We start from the raw sequence: 18,972 nt of genomic DNA on the forward strand, positions 1-18,972 counted from the left end.
TGCTGCTGCTCTTCCTCAATCTCATTCTACTTAAAATAAGACTCATCACATAAAAAGTAGCTTGTTTTTAGACACTTTTTACTTCTTTCAAGCAGATTTTCACTTGAAATAAGTAGAAAAATCTGATAGTGGAGCAAGTTTTTCTTTCTTATTACAAACACAAAAAACTTGCTTTCACTGGCAGATTTTTCTACTTATTTCAAGTGAAAATTAGTTTGAAACAAGTGAAAATGATCTAAAAACAAGTTCATTTTTAGGTGATGAGTCTTATTTTAAGTGGAAAGAGATTAGTTTTGACTAGAAATGAGACATTTTGACAAGAAATAAGACTCATATTCTTGGAAAGATGTAGAGTTTTCAACACAGGAAACATTTAACATAGTGCACTTGTATAGTAAACAACTACACTGCAAAAACTCAAAGTCTTACCAAGAATATTTGTCTTATTTCTATTCAAAAAGACTCATCACATTAAAAAGCAGGTTGTTTTTAGACACTTTTTACTTCTTTCAAGCAGATTTTCACTTGAAATAAGTAGAAAAATCTGATAGTGGAGCAAGTTTTTCTTTCTTATTACAAACACAAAAAACAAAAAGCTTTCACTGGCAGATTTTTCTACTTATTTCAAGTGAAAATTAGTTTGAAACAAGTGAAAATGATCTAAAAACAAGTTCATTTTTAGGTGATGAGTCTTATTTTAACTGGAAAGAGGTTAGTTTTGACTAGAAAGAAGACAAATATTCTTGGTAACATGTAGAGTTTTTACAGTGAGGTGGAGGCGACAGCAGCAGCAGCAGCGGTGGTTTTAATGCTAATGCTAATCTGCAGCTCCGCGACCTTTGACCTTGTAACGCCGTTATGAACCAGCGGATTATCAGAAACATGAGTTCTCCTCAGGCTCTGAGGGAGTTTCTCTACAGGAATAAAAACTAAAACTGAGCGCGACCTCTCGGCCTCTCGGACTCGAGGTCGCGTGTGAAACTGAAACACGGAGAGAAGAGCTGATTAAAGACTCAACGGACTCAACGAAGAAGTTTTACTCAGAGAAACTTCATATTTTAGGAGCGTGAGCAGAACGTTTAGCGCTGGAAATCAACTCACTGAGCAGATATTCATTATTTACTTTTCATTCCTCACATACGTTTGATTGATTGATTGATTGATTGATTGATTGATTGATTGATTGAAAGCTTTATTGAACAACACAATAAAGCCCTTGTAAAGGCTTGTATCTAAAAACAGCTTTCACCGACAATTAAAGGTAACGAACCTACTGCTGCTGTGACTATAGGGATTATTATGGCAATGGGCCAGTTTGACAAAATGTTGAACTATACCTTTAAATTGGAACTGTACATTAACTGTACTGTAACTACATTAATGAACACTGTTGTGTAAATATTATGGGATTGTAGCCAAGTGGCTCATCTCCATCCCCGGTCCCATTGGCAGGTTGATGTTACACATAAAACAATGAAGGTAAAAGCACAAGAGGCAGCAGGACGAGGACAATACAACGTCATGACAACACCTCGACATCTGACACACAAACATATATATACAGTGGGTAGCCTAGAAATAACGTTCAGTTCCATAGTAACGTCCTGTTTTAAGGTAATAGATTACACATGCTTTCCATGCTTTCACATTTTTTGGGAAAGGCCAGAATGTTTCTCCACCAAGTCTTCTTGCGATTGGCTGTTATTTCTGGGATGTTTCTACTCAATCAATCCTTATTTCTGGGCTATTTCTAGACATTATCACGTAATTAGTGCAATTTGAATTAAAAGGGTTAGTATTATATTATTATTATTATTATTAAATTAAGGGTGAATACTTCCCAATCAACCAATTGGCCACAGACGTATCGCCATCGTTTATACCCTTTAAAACAGCCATTTAAATACCTTTAAATACAATTACACAATCAATGTGAACAATGCACGAGCAAAATCTTTATTTCATTAACAGCAGCAGTTCAGTCAGATTTACAGATTTCCCTCCTTTCTCCTTCCTTCCTTCCCTCCTTCCCTTCATCCCTCCTTCCCTCATCCCTTCATCCCTCCATCCTTTTCTCTCTCTCTCTGCTAATGGAGCAATTTACTAATTACACCTGAAGGTAACGAACGCCTGAAGCTGCAGTTTGTTCCTTTTTTTTTACCCTGAGCTGTGTCTTACAGGCTTACAGGTCTGCTGCTCCTCCCTCCTCTTCCTCCTCCTCCTCTTCATCACTCCTCCTCCTCCTCCTCCTCCTCCTTTGTCCTCCTCCTCATTGCGCCTCCTCCTCACGTCTCTCCTCCTCCTCCTCCTCCTCCTCATTAATCACATGGCAGAGAGAATGAAGCCGAGCATCTGTAATAGTTCAGCAGCAGCAGCGTCACTGAAGGACAGGCAGAGGTCGGCTAGCATCGCGGCTAACGCACCGCGCGCGTGTGTTACTGTGTGTGTGTGTGTGTGTGTGTAGGTGTGTGTGTGTGTGTTACTGTGTGTGTGTGTGTGTGTGTGTGTGTGTGTGTGTGTGTGTGTTAACAGTAATAAATGGGTTGGTGTGGCCACAAGGACAGAACGGGGACATGTGGCGCTAAAAATGGATCGCTACCTGGTGGTCCAACACACACACATATACACACACACACACACACACACACACACACACACACCTATAGATACACACACACACACACACACACACCTATAGATACACACACACACACACACACACACACACACACACACATAGAGCCTATACATCCCAACACTGTTGCAGTTTCTGTCCCATTTAACTCGTTTTCTCCTCCTGCTGCTGTATTGATCCTATCAGTGATTTATTATATTAGATAGATAGATAGATAGATAGATAGATAGATAGATAGATAGATAGATAGATAGATAGATAGATAGATAGATAGATAGATAGATAGATAGATAGATAGATAGATAGATAGGGGTAGAAAGAAAGAACGTAGATAGATAGATAGATAGATAGATAGATAGATAGATAGATAGATAGATAGATAGATAGATAGATAGATAGATAGATAGATAGATAGATAGATAGATAGGGGTAGAAAGAAAGAACGTAGATAGATAGATAGATAGATAGATAGATAGATAGATAGATAGATAGATAGATAGATAGATAGATAGATAGATAGATAGGGGTAGAAAGAAAGAACGTAGATAGATAGATAGATAGATAGATAGATAGATAGATAGATAGATAGATAGATAGATAGATAGATAGATAGATAGATAGATAGATAGATAGATAGATAGATAGATAGATAGATACATAGGGGTAGAAAGAAAGAACGAAAGAAAGAAAAACATAAAAATACAGAGAAAGAAAGAAAGAAAGAAAGAAAGAAAGAAAGAAAGAGGTAAAAATACAGAGAAAGAAAGAAAGAAAGAAAGAAAGACGTAAAAATACAGAGAAAGAAAGAAAGCGAGAGGGGGATGGATAGGTAGAAAGATGTAGATAGATAAAGATAGAGACGGTAGAAAGAAAGAAAGAAAGAAAGAAAGAAAGAAAGAAAGACGTAAAAATACAGAGAAAGAAAGAAAGAAAGCGAGAGGGGGATGGATAGGTAGAAAGATGTAGATAGATAAAGATAGAGACGGTAGAAAGAAAGAAAGAAAGAAAGAAAGAAAGAAAGAAAGAAAGAAAGAAAGAAAGAAAGAAAGAAAGAAGGGGATGGATAGGTAGAAAGAGGTAGATAGATAAAGATAGAGACGGTAGGTAGAAAGAAAGAAAGAAAGACGTAAAAATACAGAGAAAGAAAGAAAGAAAGAAAGAAAGAGGGGGATGGATAGGTAGAAAGAGGTAGATAGATAAAGATAGAGACGGTAGGTAGAAAGAAAGAAAGAAAGACGTAAAAATACAGAGAAAGAAAGAAAGAGGGGGATGGATAGGTAGAAAGAGGTAGATAGATAAAGATAGAGACGGTAGAAAGAAAGAAAGAAAGAAAGAAAGACGTAAAAATACAGAGAAAAAGAAAGAAATAAAGAGGGGGATGGATAGGTAGAAAGAGGTAGATAGATAAAGATAGAGATGGTAGAAAGAAAGAAAGAAAGAAAGAAAGAAAGAAAGAAAGACGTAAAAATACAGAGAAAGAAAGAAAGAAAGAAAGAAAGAGGGGGATGGATAGGTAGAAAGAGGTAGATAGATAAAGATAGAGACGGTAGAAAGAAAGAAAGAAAGAAAGAAAGAAAGAAAGAAAGAAAGAAAGAAAGAAAGAGGGGGATGGATAGGTAGAAAGAGGTAGATAGATAAAGATAGAGACGGTAGAAAGAAAGAAAGAAAGAAAGAAAGAGGGGGATGGATAGGTAGAAAGAGGTAGATAGATAAAGATAGAGACGGTAGAAAGAAAGAAAGAAAGAAAGAAAGAAAGAAAGAAAGAAAGACATAAAAATACAGAGAAAGAAAGAAAGAAAGAAAGAAAGACGTAAAAATACAGAGAAAGAAAGAAAGAAAGAAAGAAAGAAAGGAGGGAGGGAGGAAGTAAAAAGACATAGACAGACAGACAGACAGACAGACAGACAGACAGACAGACAGACAGACAGACAGACAGACAGACAGACAGACAGACAGACAGACAGACAGACAGACAGACAGACAGACAGATAGACAGATAGACAGACAGACAGATAGATAGATAGATAGATAGAAATCTGGGCTCGGTGATTATCGGCTGGTTGATTGATTGGTCGTTGAGCCGTTTGATTTGATTTGTGTTTTTTGCTGCAGTGTGTGTGTGTGTGTGTCTCTGTGTGTGTGTGTGTGTGTGTGTGTGTGTCTCTGTGTGTGTGTGTGTGTGTGTGTGTGTGTGTGTGTGTGTGTGTGTGTCTCTGTGTGTGTCTCTGTGTGTGTGTGTGTGTGTGTGTGTGTGTGTGTGTGTGTGTGTGTGTGTGTGTGTGTGTGTCTCTGTGTGTGTGTGTGTGTCTGTGTGTGTGTGTGTGTGTCTGTGTGTGTTTGCGTCGGTCGTTAAGTTTCTGCTGCTGACAACACAACAACACAACACGTCTTCTCTCCCGCTCCGGGGCTGCATTCTGCATTCTGCATTGCTCCTTTATTTATTACCCAGAATGCACCGGGTGGGTCCCACAGCAGCAGCAGCAGCAGCAGCAGCAGCAGCAGCAGCAGCGGTCGCTCCTTCATGCGTGAACGAACCAACTAACGTGTTTTTTGTTTTGTGTTTTATCAGAAATGTGAATCCAAACAGAGACACAACGAGTCTGAATCATCAGAGTTTATTCTGCTGCTGCTTTTAATGTCATGGCTGATGTTTTAACTTTGAAGGGCACCTCACACACACACACAGTAACAGACACACACACACACACACACACACACACACACACACACACACACAGACACACACACACACACATCCTTGTAATGCTATATTTGTGGGGACACTCATTGACATAATGTATTTCCTAGCCCAGGGCTATTCAATTGGCGGCCCGCGGGCCACATCGGGCCCCGAACCAATGTCCGAGTGGCCCGGCTCGCGGTTGACCCAAAAAAATAAAACAAAACAAAACAAAAACAGAGGGAAACACGTTTTGCGAGAACTCCAAATCCCTACTGTAGTTCAGACAGTGAATGCACCACTCAACGCAGCCTAGCAACACACAACCCACCCACCCAGTCAGATGCGGTTGCAATGGAGTAATCAGAACTGGGATAGCTAAGGAATGATTTGTAATCAAATACTTTCCCAGAGTAATTTGCCCCAAACAGCTTTTTGCTCCTTATTTTTTCACCAATCAAAATATGTTAGAGAAGAAATCTGTGTTCATTTTTAGGCCTAATTTTAAGACTATAGGCTACATTTAGTGATTTACATAACCCCCTGTCTGCTGTAAACCTCAGTGGAAACTCAGAGGACAGTGGCCTCAGGAAACTTTTAGTTCCTAAAAAAACCTCCAACTCAAAGCATTAACAACTACATCTTTACTATCACTACTACTTTTATTGACTTATTCTCTTTTGTTTAGTAAGTTGTTTAGTAGCTAATGCTGGGTTTTAAAAATGCCCCTCACTTGTAATAACCTCCTCCTTGTTGACCGCTGAAAATGTCCGGCCCAGCTTAAGGTCTCGGTTTTAAAATCTGGCCCCACTGAATTTGTAATTGAATAGCCCTGCCCTAGCCCCTTACCCTAGCACCTTAACCATCCAAAACAAATGCCTAACCTTAACCGTTACTCTAAACCTCGTTTAAACCTAATTAAAACCTAAAGTCAAGTCAAGTCAAATTTATTTATATAGCACATTTCATACGACAAGCGTGAACTCAATGTGCTTCTAAAGTCTTAACCCAAGTTGGAAAAAAGTGAGGACCGAAGGCCAAAATGTCCTCACTCTGTTGGTTAAAAACTCGTTCCGGTCCTCACAACGTAGTAAGTACAAGAAGACACACACACACACACACACACACACACACACACACACACACACACACACACACACACACACACACACACACACACACACACACAGTAAGACACAGACTGGTGGTGCAGTGTTTGTGTTGAGCTGTGAACAGATAAGGAGGAAGTCATTGTGTGTCGGAGCTGATGGGACTTTCAATATCTCACTGCTGGAGAGGAAACATTACGCACACACACACTAACACACACACACCCACCTACACACGCACACACGCACACACACACACACACACACACACACACACAACGTCACCTTGAGCTTCAGTCGTCTTAACCACTGAGATAAAGCTGCTCAATGGAGGACGATGTCTGATCAATAATCAATACTTGGTTAGTGGCTGATGAGAGAGGGATGATGGATGGATGGATGGATGAACAATGGATGGATGGATGAACAATGGATGGATGGATGGATGAACAATGGATGGATGGATGAACAATGGATGGATGAATGGATGAACAATGGATGGATGGATGAACAATGGATGGATGAATGGATGAATGGATGGATGGATGGATAGATGGATGGATGGATGGATGAATGAATGAACGATGGATGGATGAATGTCCTCAGCAGCAGCCGGATCGATGGAATCAAACAGCCAATAATCAGTGTTAATATGCTGATGATGCTGTTGTTTTTCTCACCGATGAGTCTGTGGTTGATTCAGCGGTGAACAGACTCAGCTTCGTTCAACCCACACACACACACAAACAACACCTTAGCCTTAGCATCAGTTAGCTTTAGCATCAGTTAGCATTAGCATCAGTTAGCCTTAGCATCAGTCAGCAGCTGTGTGACGACTGGAAGCTTCATGATGACGTCACCGTGTCTTACTGACCACTTTGATCCCACCAGGAGAAAAGTTGTTGATTCACACTGCAAAAACTCAAATATCTTACCAAGAATATTTGTCTTATTTCTATTCAAAATGTCATTTCTAGTCAAAACAAATCTCATTCTACTTAAAATAAGACTCATCACATAAAAAGCAGTTTGTTTTTAGACACTTTTTACTTCTTTCAAGCAGATTTCACTTGAAATAAGTAGAAAAGTCTGATAGTGGAGCAAGTTTTTCTTACCCTTTACAAGCACAAACATTTTTCTTCTTATTTCAAGTGAAAATTAGTTTGAAACAAGAGAAAATGATCTAAAAACAAGTTAATTTTTAGGTGATGAGTCTTATTTTAAATGGAAAGAGATTAGTTTTGACTAGAAATGAGACATTTTGACAAGAAATAAGACAAATATTCTTGGAAATATTTTGAGTTTTTGCAGTGCAACGATTAAACAACAAGTTAGAAGATTTAGGAAAAAGCCTGTGAATATTCTCGTTTGTCCAGGTCATAGTTATCTCAAGGAAATTTAAATCGAAAGCAACTGGACTTGGTTATTAGTCTAGGAAGACGTTTCACCTTCATCAGTTCATGTTCACATCTGACCAGTCTCAGCCTGGTGAAACGTCTTCCTATAGCTCTATGGCGCCATTTCTATCAAATTTGATACATGAAAATACAGAGTTTTTCAAACCTCTACATCCCCCCTGAAAAACCTAATGTATACAATCAGATACATGCAGTGATCAGATAATCCACCAGGGTGCGGTTAGTTATTTATGCACCAGCAGCCTTCACTATGGGACATCCAATATGGCCGCTGTCTCCAATTGGGACATCCAATATGGCTGCTGTCTTCACTATGGGACATCCAATATGGCCGCTGTCAGTCAGGGACCCAAATGTGTTTCCTCATGGATATTTTTGCCAATTTTGAAAAAGATAACGTGAGAAAAAGTTGAAGATTTTCACTGAAACTTCAATAGGAATAGTTACTGCATTGGTGCAAAGTAAAACTACTTTATATTTCATAACTTATTTTATAGTATAGTAGAACCGTGTTGAAAATGTGTAGATACAGCCGGTATGTATGTAAGGTCATTTTCTATGCAAATCTCATATTCAAAAAAAAAAAAGTCAAATTTCAAAATTGTAGAATTTTCTGACAATTGTTTGTCAGTTGCGTTCGATTTAAATTTCCTTGAGACAAGATTTAGGAAACTTTCATCCTTTTATCTTTATCTAGTGACTGTGTCTGTGGACCCATCAGCTGCTCATCTGTCATCATCATCAATAACCATCTGTCTCCTCACTGACGTTAGAGTAAGTTTGTCTCTCATCATCATCATCATCATCATCACACTGCAAAAACTCAAAATCTTACCAAGAATATTTGTCTTATTTCTAGTCAAAACAAATCTCATTCTACTTAAAATCAGACTCATCACATTAAAAGCAGCTTGTTTTTAGACACTTTTTACTTCTTTCAAGCAGATTTTCACTTGAAATAAGTAGAAAAATCTGATAGTGGAGCAAGTTTTTCTTTCTTATTACAAGCACAAAAAACTAGCTTTCACTGGCAGATTTTTCTACTTATTTCAAGTGGAAATTAGTTTGAAACACGTGAAAATGATCTAAAAACAAGTTCATTTTTAGGTGATGAGTCTTATTTTAAGTGGAAAGAGATTAGTTTTGACTAGAAATGAGACATTTTGACAAGAAACAAGACAAATATTCTTGCAAAGATGTTGAGTTTTTGCAGCGAGCATCATGTGTTTGTGTCTGAAGAACTCACTAAACTAAAACTAAAAGAGTGACGTGCACATGTGCTACACACACACCTCCAACAGTAACGTCTTTCTCTGGTTCCTAACAGCCTGAGTCTTGGCCTGTGTTGCAGGAGGATGAGACGGGCGAGGGCCGCTTCAGTTTCCCCGGCTACGGGATGGGCCCCGCCTGCCTGCAGGCCAAGGACGGCATGGCCGTCAAGGGCAACAACAACAACGCCCCGGCCTCGTCGTCGGCCGCGCCCGAGAAGAGCATCGAGGAGATGAAGAAGCTGTTCATCGGCCGCGCCAAGCGCATCGACACCGTGTCCCGCGTGGCCTTCCCGCTCGTCTTCCTCATTTTTAACATTTTCTACTGGATCACGTACAAGATCATCCGCAGCGAGGACATCCACAAGCAGTAGAGGAGGAGGAGGAGGAGGAGGAAGAGGAGGGGCGACTTCAACCGGAGAAGAAGCCACGCCCCCTTTTGCAAGAAAAGCCACGCCTCCTTCCTTCCTTCCTTCGTTTCCCTCGCTCCTCTGGAGGATGTTTCCGTGCACATCACTTCCTTCACATATCTATTATTGCTTTCTCTTCTCTTCTCTTCCCCCGTCTTCTTTCTGCCCTTCGCCCAACCCCACCCCCCCCCTCGCCCCCTCGCCATCCCTGAATAATCCGGACCAGTGCAATAGCAATGCAGTAAAATGCATGAAATATGAATGTGGCAATATAATTAAATGAAAAAGATGAAAAATGACACAGAAATGACGTTCGTTCGACGACGACTTCCTGTCCAACGTCCAACGAGACGGAGACACACTATGACTCTATGTGACAGAGTGAAGTGAAGTGAAGGGGGGGTTTTGGGGGTGTAATATACTCTATAATATATCTTATATCGTACATGGAAATAAAAAACACTGAAGGTGGAGAAACGAGGAGAAAAAAGAAAAACTAAAAACAAAAAAAACGACATAAAGAGGACGTCGGTGCTTCCATCACTTTCTATATCGTCTATATCTAGATTTGCTTCTATGTGTAACTATTGCCAGCACTTGTCAATGCTTTTCCTCCCCTGCCCCACCCCGTTGCCCCACCCCCGTTGCCCCCCCACCCCGTTGCCCCACCCCAAACAAAAACCACCGACACCACGAGACCTTCGAGGACTTGAGAGACACTCGAGGTTTTTTGCTGCTTCTGTCGATCGATCGATCGCTCCACTGGACGACAAACAGACAAAGAGACGCTGTGGAGACAATGACATCATGTATCTGTGCCCCCCTCCCACCTTAAATGCCCCCTGCCCCCCTCCCCAACTCCTTTTTTTGTTTCTTGATTCATGTGCCAATGATGAACGAGGTGGGCGGGGCTTAAACACGGCCAGACGGGACTCGACGGGACTCTCAATCTTCTGTGTTTTTAAACTCTGTTGCTGGTTGGACGTCGTCCTCGCTGGGACCGAGACATTGACATGTTTACATCTGATGATTAGTGCTTCCTTCCTTCCTTCCTTCCTTGTTGCTTTGGTCTTCCCGGCCTTAACGTGACCCCCAACCCCCCGACCCCCCAGCTGAGAGGACACATAATGTAGTAAAAACTGTACAGATTCAAACACCTGTTCTACCTTAATGACCTGAACTTCCATCTCTTCGTCTTCGTCCTGCAGCTTCTTTCTTTCCTTCACCTTCGTCCGTCCGGGTTTTTTTTGTTTTCTTTCGCAGCTTCTCTATGCAACGACTAACCACTATATGCAATTATGTTAATTTACTTCCTGTTAGCCCCCCACCCCCCACTACCCCACACACCCCCCCCTCAGAAACACCCACATCTGTGAGTGAGATGTTCGTTCTCGCCGTGAATTCTTGCCGCTAAACGCTAAACGAAGTCTCGTTGACTGAAGCCGAAGGAGCAGAGAAGATGAAGGGACGACGGAATAAAGATGAATAAAAAAAAACTCCTTCTCACTCGTTCGTTTTCCCCCGTTTGTTCCCGTCATCTCGTCTCGTCCGCTTCGTTTACTCACAGAAAAACAAACTCCCAAAGTGCTTCTTTACTTCACCACAGAAAATTTACTGAGGTTTTAAAAAACAACCAGTGAAATTTCCAAAATTTTGTAGCAAAAACCTGAAACGAACGCGTTTCAGACTCAGATTTATTCAGATTTATTCTACGTGTCACAACGTTTGTCTTTTCTCGTAGCAAACTCCTTTTTAGCCTTTTTTTTTCCTGTTCTGTTCTGTTTTCTGTCGTAGTTGTTAGCCTAGCCTAGCTTAGCACGGCTGCTTCCACGTGTCGTTTCCAGCGCTGGAGATACAAGCGTGTACATTAGCTCGGCTGCTGCTTGTTTAGTTGTCGCTAGTCGTATAGAGCTAGGCTAGCCAGTTTCCCCCTTTCTCTCCCCAGTGTTGATGCTAAGCTAGGCTAATGAGCTAGGCTAACGAGCTAGGCTAGGCGCCATGACGTCAGCTGAGCCGTTCTTCTCGTCTGTGAACAAGTTTAAACTTAAATAAAAAACAGTCGACTGAGCTTTTATCGTGAAGATCAAAAATGTACTTAACAAAACACTGTCGTCGTGGTCGTGTGACTTCCTTCCTGTACGAGGACAATTCAACACAACACAGTAAAACGGTTCAGAGTCGTGTTTTATCACCTGTCGGTCGTCATGGAAACAAACATTTCACTGGAAGAAAATAAAAAAAAAAATCTCCACTTGTTCAAATGTTTTGAAGCTTCGGTCCGACTTGGTTTCTGAAACCAAAGATGTTTTAGTTTTGTTTCTGTGTCTTTGAAACATCTGGATTCATTCACAATAATCATCACGATGAGTTTGAGTTCAGACAAACAGATATAAGTAATTCTGCTGTATAGCTACAAATTGTTTTGATATGTAATATTTCTCTTTGCATTCTTGTACAATTCTTTTTTACAGAACTGTTTGTGTTTCTTTATTTATTGATCACCTGCCTGTTCCTGCTGTAAAACCAACAACAGTTTTTATTTTTTATTTTTCAATGTGACGTTGCAGGTTGCTCTTGTTCAAACGAGTTCACAGTCACAGTGTGTTACAGATGTTACAGATGTGTTACAGATGTTTTACAGGTGTGTTACAGATGTTTTACAGGTGTTTTACAGGTGTGTTTGTGTCTCATCACATTGTGTCGGTCGGTCCGATGTGAAGGGCTAGACGACGTCACCACGTGAACTCTTCCGTGCCATAGGAAACGTTTCAGAGACTTTCAGTTCAGTTGAGTTTATTTAAAGTGTAAATTCACCTTGGTAGCAACACCGTCTCAATACACAAGATCAGTTACAATAAACACCATCAGGAGAAAGAGTAGAAAAGCCAAATAAATAAGCGAAAGAACATAGAAAAAGACAAAGGAAAAAACAGACAAGGTTATAGGAAAGTCAAATGTCTCCAAAACATTGGATAAAAAGGTGAATTTTAAGAAGTTGCAGTGGAGGTGGATTCATTAATAGGCTATGTAGCTATCTAGTTATCTATAAATGATCTATCAGTGATCAATAAACTGATCCCAGACACGGTGACGTTACAGCTTCGAGGACGAAGTTTAACTCCTTTTAGTTCGATCAAATTTAGCAACAGGTTTTTTTCAGTTTCACCGAGGACGAGACAGAAACCGAGCAGCTCAAGAGGTGATGCTAACATTAGCCCGCTAGCAGCTTTCAGAGTGCGAGAAGAAGAGTAGGCTAGGCATGGTAAGCTAGTCGATAAGCTAGCACGCATGCTAATCCGCTTGCTGGGAACACGTTGCAGTAAAAAAAAAAAAAAATTAAACGCGTCTCTCTCTTTTATAGTTTGAATGGCAGTTAGCACAGCGCTAATGCTAATGTTAGCCAGGTTAGATTGTGGCTTTGCTTTGCTTAATGTAGCCTAAACAAGAAAATGTAGCAAAATGAGCGAAAACGCGCGGGCGGGCGGGCGTGCGTGGTGTTTAGCCAAAAAAGCTAACAAACACGCTAACAAAACACAGCTAGGACAGGAAGTTTCAGAAAGGTCGAGTTTTTTTCCCTCTTTTCACGGTTTGTCAGTGAACTCACCACGGATAGCTTTTTTGTCGTTAGCTTGCTAATAATAACATTGAGTGTATGCTATGCTAACCCTACGTAGACGCAGCGTAGCAACGTGAGCTAACAGCAAACGGCAGCTTTTTAGGTTTCCAATGATGTCACAGGGGAAGTTACGACAAAGCGCAGCCAAAGGTTTACGTTTTACAGCGGGGACGTGTTTTTCGGGCGAATGACTAGCGCGTCGATAACTCTTGTTTTTCATCGCGAGTCGGCTACTTTCACATGTTACGCGGCGAAAACGCAACATTTTTTTTTGTCAGAGTGAGATCGATATTTTCCTAAGCTTTCGCCATTTTTGCAAACATTTCGTGTCTTTTTATTCATCACGTCCCCCGGTGTGTAACGGCCTTAAGAGCTAACGCTAGGCTAACGCTAGGCTAACACAAGACTTCCTCACAGGTCACATGACACATGACACATGACACGACGTGTGTTTAGCTACTTGTGTTTGTAGCAGCAGGAAGCAAAAAAAAAAACACATGACGAGAACTTTGCTCGTTAACATAACAGTTTTAAGCTAAAACGTCGCGTTTAGCCGCTCGTTAACGTCACGCGCCTGAAGCTACGGAAGCCCGAATGTCCCGAAAACACACAAACGTCGATGCCAAAACAAACGAGACGATGCAGAACTTAAACAGATCGTACATTTAGCCGACTGGTTCTGGTCTTCTCTCTGTGCCATAGTCTCTCTTTGTGCCAAAAGACAATTAATGCTGCGTTCAGAACAACTCAAAAGGTCGGAAATCCCAACTCGCAAGAAAAAAAAACCATGGCTACCTGAAGGAAGTTTGGCGTATTGTTGTGGCTCATCGCTGAATAGGAAAAATCAATGCAGCAGTAAATGATGTGGTAACACTTAAGATTAGTTAACACATATTTACCATTAACTAGGTGCTTATTAATATGCATATAAGTAGTTTACTAGCTCCTTATCAGTAATTATTAAGCACCTATTAACACCTTATTCTACCTCTGTTACACCATGAATTAAGACTTTTCCTGATATTAACTCCTAATTATGGCTTATTCATTGTAAATTAATGCACTGTTGTTTCTGAATTATGATGTGAATAACCAGTGGGTTATTGGGGCCTTGTAGCGCAAGAACAGTCATTCTTCCTTTATCACTCTGAAGTATGTTACATAGCATAGCATTAATGCATTAATTTACAATGAATAAGGGATAATTAGGAGTTAATATCAGGAAAAATCTTAAGGTAGAATAAGGCTATGTAGAATAAGGTGTTAATACGTGCTTAATAATTACTAATAAGGAGCTAGTAAGATACTTATATGCATATTAATAAGCACCTAGTTAATGGAATATGTGTTCCCTGAGTGCTCATATAATGTTACAGCCTTGATAACAGTTAAACCTTATTTCCGTCACATACGAGAAACCACAATTTCACACCATACAACAATCACAGCTTAATATAAACGTATTTCATATCGGCTACTGCAATAATACACAAAAATATGCAGTAAAAACTCAACAAATAACTTAAAATGTCTAAATTCTAACCGTTTAAGACGAGGGCATGACGCCATGTTTTGATGTTGTCATGACGTCAAGTCCGAGTTCGACGCCGTTCAATTCATTTTTTTTTTTTTTCAACTCGAAGCTCTTTAGTTTTTTTTCCGACTTTTTCCGAGTCGTCTTGAACGCAGCGTAAAGCGTTATTATCCAATATGCAAATAATAATTACTAGCTACTATAAAAGAGGAAAAAAAAGACGAATGAATGAACAAACGAACGAGCTTCATCATTCATCATCATCCGTCCCGTTTCCATGGAGATATCCCCCACGTGTTAACCCCTTCCCCCCCCACTCCCCCTCCCCCTCCTCAGGTGTGGCTGTTTGTGTATCATCATAGTCGTCATGTTAAAAAGCTTCTTCACTTCACATCAACTGTTATTAATCATCATTGTGATACTGTGCAATGGGGGGAAGGGGAGGGACTCTCAGTTTCTATGACAACGCTGAGAGACACGGACGATGCGGACGTACGTACGGGACTTGAAAAGAGAAAAAAAAAACGACGTTGTGTTGTTTTTTTGGGGAAGTTTTTAAAAAGTAGCATGGTTTGATTTAAATGGATTATGGATTATTATGGACTATTCTGGATTATTATTGGATTCTCTTCCTATGGGGGTTCGTTGGTTTGGTTCTATTGTATTTTACTGTATTTACCGAGGACGATACAGTGACTCTGAACTGCTGTGAACTAAATGAAACATTATTATTATGATTATTAATTATGATTATGATGATTAGGATGATTCTTCTAATTCTTCTTATTCTGGTCTGTTTTTCCGTTGCACAGCTGGAATGGCCTTATTATTATTATTATTATATACTTTTTACTTTTTGCTTTTTACTCGCTTCGATCTCTTGTGTGTGTTACTTAACTTGGCACAAAGTGCACCCGCGTTTGATTTGCAGAGATTTTATTATATCGACGACGACGAGTCTCGTTATTATCGATGATGAAGCTTAAATAATAATCTGAGAGCGCAAGGATGAGCAAAAAAAAGAAAAAAAACGTAAGAAAAAAAAAAAAAGAAACGTTCAGCAAATCCTTTTTATTTTTCATTAATCTGAAAACAATATTTTGCATGAATATAAATACAATGGCAGATATTTTGGCTTGTACAAAAAGAGAAAAAAGTGAAGCAATTTGAAGAGAAAAAAGAATGTACCGTTTCTGCTGTATCTGTATATACCTGAATATTTATTGAAATATGTCCTACTACTAATTCTATTAACGATTAAAGGTTTTCTGAACAAAAACATCTCTTTACCTGTTTTTGAACATTTAATGTCGAGGTTGTTAAAGGAGTCGCATCTCAATTCCAAATTTTTTTTTTTTTTTTTTCTGTTACTCAACTCAAGGATCTGTGTAACCATGGAAACAAAAAACATTAAAAACCGCAAATAAAACCTCCGTCGCAGCTCGTCTCGTTTCTGATGATTTCAGCACACACACACACACACACACACACACACACACACACAGGGCCGTTGCTAGGAGATCTGGGCCCCCTTAAAGAATACTAAAGTGGGCCCCTCCCCCTAACTTTTCCTTTTTTTCTTAGACTACGTATGTATTATTGTTTTTTATTTAGCCTTCTTTGTTTTGATGCTAATGCAGCATTACACTGCAAAAACTCAAGTATCTTAACAAGAATATTTGTCTTATTTCTAGTCAAAATGTAATTTCTAGTCAAAACAAATCTCATTCTACTTAAAATAAGACTCATCACATTAAAAGCAGCTTGTTTTTAGACACTTTTTACTTCTTTCAAGCAGATTTTCACTTGGAATAAGTAGAAAAATCTGATAGTGGAGCAAGTTTTTCTTTCTTATTACAAACACAAAAAACTTACTTTCACTGGCAGATTTTTCTATTTATTGTGAATTTAAGTGAAAATTATCTAAAAACAAGTTAATTTTTAGGTGATGAGTCTTATTTTAAGCGGAAAGAGATTAGTTTTGACTAGAAATGAGACATTTTGACAAGAAATAAGACAAATATTCTTGGAAAGATGTAGAGTTTTTACAGTGTACTATGAGTATTAGTCAGGGTCTTACGCAGAATAAATCAGTCATACAAAGATTAGACTACTGGGGTTTTTTATGGGCCCCACTGGGCGCTGGGCCCCTAGAGTTATCATCACCTTTCTCCCCTAGACAACGGCCCTGATCACACACACACACACACACACACACACACACACACACACACACACACACACACACACACACACTCCTACTCTGCAGTTTTGAAGTTGTTGCTACATGAATAAATATAAACTTTTTAATTCGTCATTTTGATAATAATGAAATCATTTCTTAATGAAGGACTTATTTTTTATTTGAATTATTTAATTATAACTACGGTACAATACTTAAGATTTTTGGTTCTGTTTTTAAATTTTCAAAAATATATAAACATAATATTTTGTAGATGTAACTTAATACGAATTATAATATCAGTACATTGGATTGGCATTATTAGCTATATATTGAATTAGTCGTATTAGAAATATCTGTTATTTTTTGTTTATAGCCTATATCTTAATTTAAATCCATACACATTGAGTTGTAAGGTCCTTTTTTGACCGATGTTCCCACCTTCGTCATATGTTTTGAACCTTCTGGATGTTTTTCCTTTTTCTTTTTTTTTTACATTGATTTGTAGTTTTAATATTTCAAAAAAAAAAAAATACTGTATAGGCCAATATATATTCTGAACAAGTTTTGAATTATTTAATTGTATTTACATTTCAAATATATAAAAATATTAACACTGACGATCGTTTTACTGATTCATATTCAGACTGATTTTATTATTTCACCAGATTCAGTTGGTTTTTATTGCTCACACACACACACACACGCACACACACGCACACACACACACACACACACACACACACACACTGTATATGTGGGTGTGTGTGTAGCTATCCTTGTTAGGACTCACTGCATCGACGCTGTAACCTGAACCACAGTCTGAGGAAAAAAAACACAAGATCAGGTGAACGAGTGAGTGTGAAGGAGAAAGAGAAGAAATGGAAACAATAGGAAAGAGAGAGAGAGAGAGAGAGAGAGAGGGAGGAAAGAAAAGATACAAATAAATACAGTAAAGTTAAATACAGTGAAGGACAAACACAAGATGAGAGAGAAAGAGGAAAAGATAGGAAGGAAGGAAGAAAGAAAGATAAAGAAAGAAAGAAAGAAAGAAAAGGAGGGAGAGATAGAAAAAGAAAGAGAAAGGAAGGAAGGAAGAAAAGGAGGGAGTGATAGAAAGAAAAAGAAAGAAAGATAAAGAAAGGAAGAAAAAAGAGAAAGAAAGAAACAGAGGGAGAGATAGAAAGAAAGAGAAAGAAAGAAAGAAAGAAAGAAAGAAAGAAAGAAAGAAAGAAAGAAAGAAAGAAAAAAAGGAGGGAGAGAGAAAGAAAAAGAAAGAAAGATAAAGAAAGGAAGGAAGGAAGAAAGAAAGGGAGATATAGGAAGAAAAAGAAAGAAAGATTAAGAAAGGAAGGAAGAAAGAAAGAAAGAAAGAAAGAAAGAAAGAAAGAAAGAAAGAAAGAAAGAAAGAAAGAAAGAAAGGGAGATATAGGAAGAAAAAGAAAGAAAGATAAAGAAAGAAAGAAAGAAAGAAAGAAAGAAAGAAAGAAAGAAAGAAAGAAAGAAAGAAAGAAAAAAAGGAGGGAGAGAGAAAGAAAAAGAAAGAAAGGAAGGAAGAAAGAACGATTAAGAAAGAAAAAGAGGGAGAGAAAAAATAGGAGAGGAGGAGGTGAGGGAAGGAAAGAGGAGAAACATAAGGAAAGGAGGGAAGGATGGAGGAGGCGAGAAAGGAGATAATGAATCTCATCTGTGTGTAAAACAACCTGACACACACACACACACACACACAGTCTACACTGCAAAAACTCAACATCTTACCAAGAATATTTGTCTTATTTCTTGTCAACTTTACCCATATTCACCCTACATATTTGACCTAAACACATACGTGTGTTTATATTTGTGTTCTTATTGTCTACATCCTCCCATGTGTGTTTATATTACAAGATGTGAATTAATGAGAAAAAGTAATGAATGAATGAATGAATGAATGAATGAATGAATGAATTTGAATGAATAAGAACAATTATATATAAGTCGATAGAAGAGTTTATAATAAAGTAATGATGAAGCTCAGTGTCAGAGTGTGATGGTGTCATGTCTCCATCTAGTGGTCAAACCTCAGAACTGCACACACTTCATCTCCATGTGGTTTAATAAAACACATTATTACACTTTTT

At 38.9% G+C, this 18,972-nt stretch overlaps 1 protein-coding gene across 4 annotated transcripts in view; it reads left to right on the forward strand.

Annotated features, from left to right (window-relative positions):
* glra1 (glycine receptor, alpha 1) overlaps positions 1-9,528 on the forward strand; it is a 161,746-nt gene extending 152,218 nt beyond the window's left edge. For 2 of the 4 annotated variants that reach the window (XM_085788938.1, XM_085788940.1), the window contains one exon: positions 9,170-9,528. In XM_085788938.1, the coding sequence (XP_085645064.1) occupies positions 9,170-9,484 (315 nt within the window). In that variant the 3' untranslated portion in view covers positions 9,485-9,528. The remainder of the gene's footprint in view (positions 1-9,169) is intronic. The other 2 variants (XM_085788939.1, XM_085788941.1) reach the window with 1 other exon arrangement.
* The last annotated feature ends 9,444 nt before the right edge of the window (positions 9,529-18,972 follow it).

Source organism: Trachurus japonicus, chromosome 10, assembly GCF_045865225.1.
Source record: "Trachurus japonicus isolate A0001 chromosome 10, Traja_1.0".
Taxonomy (NCBI): domain Eukaryota; kingdom Metazoa; phylum Chordata; class Actinopteri; order Carangiformes; family Carangidae; genus Trachurus; species Trachurus japonicus.